Genomic DNA, 7929 nt, shown 5'->3' with positions numbered 1-7929 from the left:
AAACAAGCAAACAAATAGTCCAGACACCACTGCGAGTCCAGCATAGCTCAGCCCACTGGGCAGTTTCTTCTGTCTTCTCCAGCAATCCTTTCCCTCGTTTGTTTGTTTCTGCTTTTGCTTTTAAGCAGGCACTCACCTAGCCCAGGCTGGCCTCAAATTCACCACGCGGAAGAGGGTAGCCTCGAACTTCTGGTTTTTCTGCGTCTACCTCCAGAGGGCTAGGATTCCAGGATTTTGCGTGGTGCTGGGGATGGAACCCGGGGCTTCGGGCAGGCTTGCAATAGCCTCAGCCTCCAATCCTTCTTCCGTAAGAAAAACAGTGAGTGCCCCCCTCCCCTTAACCTCAAGGGATATTGGAAAGAAATCCTGAGACGGTATGAAAAACAAAGCAGGGTGGAGTGGGACTGGTTGTTTGACTCTGATTTTTTTTTTTTTTTTACCCGCTCAAAAGATGTTTCTGACGTAGAAGTTTCCTTGGTGTTCCTTGGGCGTGTGGGCGTGTACAACCTCCTCTACACACCGCTCTGCAAACCCCAGGCAATCAGTTACTAGGGAGAAGTTACAGTTCGGCCTCCTACGAAGTTTGACCTACTAGTCCCATCCTGGGTGGGTGGTCCTTCTGCTTCCTTTGGCAAAAACTGACTTGTGATACATAGTTCGTGGGTGTCAAAGGTGCTCTGCGGGGTTGGCACACTTCCTGACTGACAGAACACCCCTGCCTTTGCCTCAGGCCCAGGGTGGCGGTGGCAGTGGGAGGAGCGACCAAGTTTCACTTCCTTGCTTAGCCAGAGACTCGGGCCCAGCAGGCTGCTATCTTAACTGAGGAGCAGTGTGTCCAGCGAGGGAGCCCAGCTCTCTCTCTTCATCCATCACCTGGCTGGAGTCAGCAATCAGAAGCAGAGGAACGAATGGGCAGAGCAGAACTTCAAGGAGGGAACATGAGTACCCGGGCTCCCTCAGGGCTGTGGAGCTCATCGGATGAAGGTGCAGACCTGCTCCAGGACTTGGGGTAAGAGCGCTTTCTCAGTGAGTACAGTTTCTCACTCCCATGTCGACCGTCACTTGGATCAGGGAGTGTTTTCCTTCTGCCACCCCGATCTTCTACCTGGCCATCTTATAGATTTGGAGGAGCTTCCTTCTGAGGGGCTGGTTCATTGTAAAAGTGTAAGATGTTTTTCTAAAAGTGCAAACAGTTAGATTGAGATAGTGAGACAAATATCAACGGTTGGGCATTCTTATGAGTTGGGCCAGAAGGGGGACGCGTGCACAGAGTTGCCTGGTTTCTTGGCTGCTGAGATGGCTTATCTTTGAGCCGAGGTGGCGGGGAAATGTGTCACCGGTTCCATAAACAGAGAAAAAGAACGAGGAAGTCAGTACAGCAATGTTGTTTAAATGGTTGCTGTCTTCTCACAGGGCCTGTGAGCTTTGGCGGGGAAGTGTTCTCTGTACAGGCAAACACAGCCTTTCAGACGAATGAGATAACAACAGTTCTCTTTCAGACGGGCAGGTTTAGGTTAGGTGAGATCATCAGAGCCCATCAGAAGGGACCCCAATGACACTGGTGATGTTTAGTGAACAAGGAAGGGCTGCTGGGACAGGAAGGGACTTTCCTTAGGTACCTTAGACTTGCATTTTCCGAGGGAGGGAAGCTGGACCTGCTTTCCACATAAGCAGCTGGAATTCCTCGTCACCCAGCAACATCAGAAATACTGTCACCTTGCTGAGGATGACAGTTAGCACCAAAGAGGTTTAAACGCCGTCCTTATCAGTCACATCAGTGAAACAACAAAGCCAAGACACCCACCTGCCAGGGGCTCCCTCCCCTGTGAAGATGGGTTTAAATCTCTGTTTATACTGCAGAGATTGTATCTGTGTGTGTGTGTGTGTGTGTGTGTGTGTGTGCTGTGTTACTTAATGTAAGACTTTCCTAGCACCCCACTGGCTCAGCAAGTAAAGGTGCTTGAGGCTAAGCCTGACAACCAGAGTTCAGTCCCTGGAACCCAGATGGTGGAAAGAGAGAACCAACTCCTCCACAGAGCTGTCACCGCAGGTACCCGCCACACGCGCACACACACGCACACGAAACACGTACACGGATAATTATAATAAACGCTCTAAAAATAGCTCTCAGTGATTCCTTACATTTAAATACAGAGCTGAGGTCTCGGTGTGGGCCTGTACCCTCATCTGACGCCGCCAGCTAGGATTTCCAATAAAGGAAACTCCCGATGAGGCCTCCAGAGCTCCGAAATCTCTTTGTGCTTCTCTTGGAATAAAATGACAGAAGAAGCAAGGGCCTCTTCACCAAGGCAAGCACACAGTGACAGCCTTACTGGCCAGCTCCCAAGATTTTGTAACTGAGCTTTCTGCTCCCTCAGTTCCCTGAAGAGACCCCAGAGGAGAAGTCGGACCCCAGGAATAGTCAACTCTGTCTCTTTAACTAAACAAATCCTGAAAGCAGGATCTATGCTTCAGAGCTCTCAGCCTACAAGGAGGACTCAAATGAACCTGACCTTGGGTCTGTGCCCCACACCGAGGCAGATGGGTGCAGGACGAAGCCAGTGCAGGCGAACCCCAGGCTTCCCTTCCTGGGCAGAGAATAGAGTCCTGATACTAAGTCCAGGGCGCCCAAAAGAGGTGGTGCAGTTGTATCTAGCTTTCTTCATTTCAGGAGACCTGGAAAGTTCTTTAACGTCAGAGTTTGGTTTAAGGAACAAGGCAACCTTCAGTCGCTGAAGAAACTGTTCTCTATAGTATGGCTCTCAACGTACTAGACAGACAGAAGGAAATTTTTATTTGCTTATTTTTTTATTCTTGTTTTTATGCTTGACACGGGTCTCCAGTAGCTCAGCCTCCAATTCAAGGTTACTGGCGGTGACTTAACTTACTTGATCTTTCTGACTCCAGCTCCCAAGGGTTTCGATTATAGGTGTGTGGCAACCACGCCCCGCTAATGGAGGTGTTTGCTTCCTTTAGTGGAGGCGAACACTCTACCAGCTAAATTGCTTCCTGAGCCTCTGTCTTGTTTTAATTATCCGTGCCCCTGCCATGCATGGCAAAAGAAAAAAAAATCTGTCTCTGGGGTGAACATTTGTTTCTTTCCTCTACATGTCTCTAAAGCAAGACTGGAATTAAGAATCAAAGTATACAATGTATATTCTCGGAAGTGTTGGGCACGGTTTTACCATGTATTTTAATTCCAGAACTTATTAGTGATTTTAAAATTCAGACCCTAAATTTTAAAATCACTAATAAGTTCTGGAATTCTGTCTAGGAGTTTGGGGCCTTGTGGTTAATAGCTTTTTTGAGGTACATTTTACATATGATGAATTCACCCATTTCAGCTTAAGGGTGTAACTGTCACTATAGTCAATGTAGGTTCCTCCCTTGAAAAACAGTAAGGAGCACAGTTCATTTAAACATACTCAGTGGTCTACCTGTATGGGGAACAAAGACAGCCTTGATTTCCAGAATTCCTTTATTTTTTCAATATTGGCCAGTTTGAGCTATTTGCTCTACCAGGGAATAAACAAATTTCAAACTGCTGAGGACTTGACCTTCATTCTGCAAAACTGAATATTTAATCACCAAAAAGAGCCAGCCAGCCAGCCCTTGCCCCTGGCACACCAGTGATAGGCTTCTCATAAGAGATAGCTGAGGAATCTTGGCAAGGACCTGTTGCCTCTGGCCTACTTCTGAATATAAATGAAACTTGTTCTTTGAACCTTTAATCCACTTTGGATCTGTACAAGCCTCAAGAATAATCCAGTTTTTTTCAAAGCTCCATTAAAAAAAAGTTTGTTTATTTATTCATTCATTCATTTGTTTGTTTGTTTTGGTAATGGAGAGACAAGGATGTCTAGGTTTAATGACTTGAATTTTAAAATTATTTTAGTGGGTTATTTCGTCAGGTGGGATGAGAGCAGGGGCCTTGTGTGTTTCACCTGGATGTGAAGAGATGATTTAGTGGCAGCATACATACAGAGAATGGGGTGGGGACTAATCTTGGTTCTCTGGGCCTCATTTTATTAAAGGCTCTGGAATATGGAAATACTCTGAACTGGACCCAGAATGGCAGCAAATCCATCCCTGGCCCTCCCAGAACACACAGGACTTTGGCAGAACACTGGCTGCGTAGTCTCTAAAGGAGATATGGACCCAATCAAGCCACTTAGTTCCTTCAAAGTGCCAGCCCCAAAGCACTTGTTTTCTGCTTCAGTGCATTAGTGAGCCCCAAAGGAGAGGGGAAGCGAAGTGTATTTGTTGTGTAGGTGTAGAAATGGACACGTGCAGGCCCAGGGAGCAAGGCAGGGGAGGCTCAGCTCTGGGACCAACTAGGTCTACTCCTCCATTTTCCAAACCAAGTAGTGGGATAGGTCAGGCGCTGAGAAACCCAACACTCCAGCCATTCAGCAATAGCTCCCCATGCCCAGCACCCGAGCAAGCACAGGGCCCCGGGACCACAGGACCACCAGAACTCAGGGTGGGCAGTGGTATGCATGGACCTTGTGTCCAGTGTTTCAGGTCCTGTTTGCTAAGGGATTCTAATCTACCCACCAACAGGCCTGCACAGAGAGCGAGTGACAGAGGAACAGCCAGCCAGGCCACACTCAGGTTCACCAGGACACGCAGACAAGGGCCAAAGGGGTGGGTATTCCTGTGGCTTGTTTATGGTTCAAAACAGGAAAAGCTCCAGGGGAATTTCCAAGCTTTTAACTGATCATAAAGCAGATCCAGCTATCAAAGGAAGGTGATGCAAGAAGGACAGCAGTTGCCATGGCAACATCTGCTGGTTTAAATGAAAGAGTGCAGAGATTAAGATGGATATGGATTAAGCTTGGAAAGTCAAAACCAGAAATGCCCTCAAAATCGATGGAACTTGTAAGGAAAAGAAGAGAGGCCCTACCATTATGTTCTTTTTTAGAGTCCCTGGAATTCCAGATAACAGCTGCCAGGAAGGCCCCATCCCCTCTGATACCTTCCTAGCCTCAGGCAAATTACATAGGCGTTCGAACTAGGAGTTGGATGGGTCCAGCCTGAAGCTAACGAAATGGTCACGAGTAAACATCTGATCTTTTTTTTTTTTTTAAGTAAGTGTTTGTATATACAGATACGTTCTTTTCAAGGACTGACATTTTAATGAGGGCGAATCAGTCTGAGAGACCTAAGCAGTTTGCAAAGCTGAAATCATAGGTTATGACATAACTTTTAGAACTAGATGGCTCAATGTGCAGAGAAACATAGGAAGCTGTTTTTGTTTGTTTGTAATGAGAGTTTGTCTGTCCTTATTTGATTTACAGTGGGGATGGTGATGTGAGTGATCCCAGCACATGGGATGCTGAAGCAGGATTTGTGAGTTTGAGGCCAGTCTGAGCTATACAATGAGGCCCTGTCTTTAAAAAGGGAAAAAGGAAGAAGAAGAAAAAGATAGGAAGGAAGGAAGGAAGGAAGGAAGGAAGGAAGGAAGGAAGGAAGGAAGGAAGGAAGAAAAGAAACCAAAGCCTTTACTGTTTCTCACATGTAAGAGAAAGTCAGAGCCTGGCAAAAAACAAAACAGCAAAGTCATCTTTGCAGTAAAGGTAAAGGTAACAAATGATTTTTGGCTTTGCAACCTTAGTGTGTCAATTACTCATACGTGCGGCTGTTGCACCAAAGAAACATTAAAGAGCCTACACACAGATGACGTGATTGTGCCCAAACGACAGCAAGTGGATTTTATATACAATTTTCAGGCGGACACACACACACACACAATGTTTTTTTTTTTTCCTTGCTATTTCAGATTGTTCAACCATTCTTGGTTTTCAGTCCTTACAGAACAAGTAGTTGGAAGAGCTGACCCTTGCTAGCCCAGGAAAGCCATGAGGATAAGCACACTGAGTCCCCATTTAAAGGCAGGCATTTGTGCACACTCAACGCTGGCTTCCAGAGGCACACCCCCTCCAGCTTTACGCTCGGACGTGAGCAACCCGGCAGGTAAAGTTCCAGACTGTCTAGGTCCAATGCACTTGCTTCTTTCACAGACCAGGTAGCTTCCCTGCTGTGACAGTCACTGCGCAGTGCAGTATCAGGCATTCGTTCGTAGAGCAGACAGTGACTGGAAGAGGCAAGGGCGCTGAGCGGGTCACAGGCCTCCAAAGCCGTGGATCTGAGAAACAGCCGCAGATTGACTCCTGCTGTGCGTTGCTGCTTTGCAGAGCCCACCACTCCACAGTAATAGCGACTACTCAGTCTCGCAGTCTTATCACGCACAAGCTGCCTTTTGCCCTTTGCCTGTGGGAGCTCATCCGTTTCACCTACTGCTGGTGTCACCGAGGCCATCTGCATTTACGAACGAGAAAGAGAGGAACCTCTCTCCTGCCATGTGCCCAGGTTTACAGAGCCCACAGGCAAAACCACAAAGGCAACTTCCTAATTTTCCTCAAACTTCTCCCTTCTCATTAACCTAGTATACTTTTTAGTGCACATATAAACTGATGGGGGAGGGAGGGGAAGTTCCATGACTTCTACAGATCAACACAACTGACTATAAAAGGTGTCAGTCTCTCACTACTTCACAATAGGCAGGCCACACAGACAGGCCAATATCCCAAAGAGCCAGGACCTTACTGAATTCCGTGCACATTCGATTTTCTGGACTGGGAGGGAAAACAACTACAACAAAACAGCCTTAAAACCTTATCAAGTGAAAAATGTCAACAGCGGTGTGACCCCGGGTACGGTGGCGAGGCTGGTCCTTCCAGACTGTTCTGAAATCTTGAACTCTAAAAATGGAAGGCACTTCGTTCCTCTGTGGTTGGTTGATGCTGTGTAAGCAGCCAACTGTCTGGGATGTTTGACCCAAGTGTGTTTCCTCTTCCGTGGTGCCCTTCTTTCCCTCTCCAGGGTGATTTCCATCTCCTCAAATGTTTGGAAATCTGCTCCGTGAGTTCCTCACACTGGGAGGGGCTGCTCTGCTGCGCTCTTTGCTTTTCCACTCATTCATAAGTCCATCAGTTGAATGAGGACATTGTGCAAGGCTGGGAGGACATGGGAGGGGCGCATGGGCTGTGCAGAAGCAAGATGCACCCTGCTCAGAGCGAAACCACGCAGCAGTGCGGGCTGCGGGCCTTTCAGTGTCTGGGAAAGCACTCTGTCTGTCTGTTGCAGGAAGGATTCACAGCAGGTGGGAAAGGTGGCCCTGGACATGTTTGTCAGCACTTTATATGGGGGAGGGGCCTGCAGTGGGAGTCATGAGTAGAGAGGTAAAAGTAACAAGAGTGCTAGGACAAACAGCCCCTGTGGCCTCCGACCTGGCGGTTCCCTGTCCACCCTGGAGATCAGCATTCAGTCCGACCAGCCAAGTATCCACCTGGCTGCTGTAGAATTGCTCTTTCTGAACCAGCCCTGCTGGTTTGCGTTTCAAAGCCTTGCTTGATTCCTGGCTCAGAGAGAGTAACCTTGTCACACTCTGGCTCCTGCTCCCTGGTGGGTGCTTGCCTGGGGCTGAGCATAGTCCAGGCAGCTGGGTCTTGACGCTGCTCTTTGCTCTCCTCCAGCTTCTCTGGGGCAGACACCCCCAGCCCCACCTAGCCCAAGCTCTACCAGCTAGTGCTTAACCATGTTAGCTGTCCTCTAAACATATTCACACCATTAAAATGCTGATATATCATGAGATGTCTATTTTACTTGACAGCTGCCCACCAAAAACTGTATAAAAGACACAGCAAGAAGTGAAAAAAAAATGTGTTCTCTCTATAAAGAATAGGCACTATTGTGCCAGAGAGATGTACCAGTGGTTAAAGGCAGTTGTCACCAAATCTGACAGCCTGAGTTTGGTCCCTGAGACCAACATAGTGGAAGGACCAAATTCCCACAAGACCTCATTTAGCCCCCCCCCCCCCCCACACACACTAATGGGTATTTTCAAATGTAAGCATTGTTTAGAAT

General features: G+C 47.6%; 1 protein-coding gene across 1 annotated transcript in view; it reads left to right on the top strand.

The window, feature by feature from the left end:
• Positions 1-797: 797 nt before the first annotated feature.
• Dapp1 (dual adaptor of phosphotyrosine and 3-phosphoinositides 1) overlaps positions 798-7929 on the top strand; it is a 45594-nt gene continuing 38462 nt past the window's right edge. The window contains exon 1 of the mRNA XM_055628324.1: positions 798-1009. Within this exon, the coding sequence (XP_055484299.1) occupies positions 909-1009 (101 nt within the window). The 5' untranslated portion in view covers positions 798-908. The remainder of the gene's footprint in view (positions 1010-7929) is intronic.

This window comes from Psammomys obesus, unplaced genomic scaffold, assembly GCF_907164565.1.
Source record: "Psammomys obesus unplaced genomic scaffold, mPsaObe1.curated_primary_1811, whole genome shotgun sequence".
Classification (NCBI taxonomy): domain Eukaryota; kingdom Metazoa; phylum Chordata; class Mammalia; order Rodentia; family Muridae; genus Psammomys; species Psammomys obesus.
This window is presented reverse-complemented; position numbering and strand designations above follow the sequence as displayed.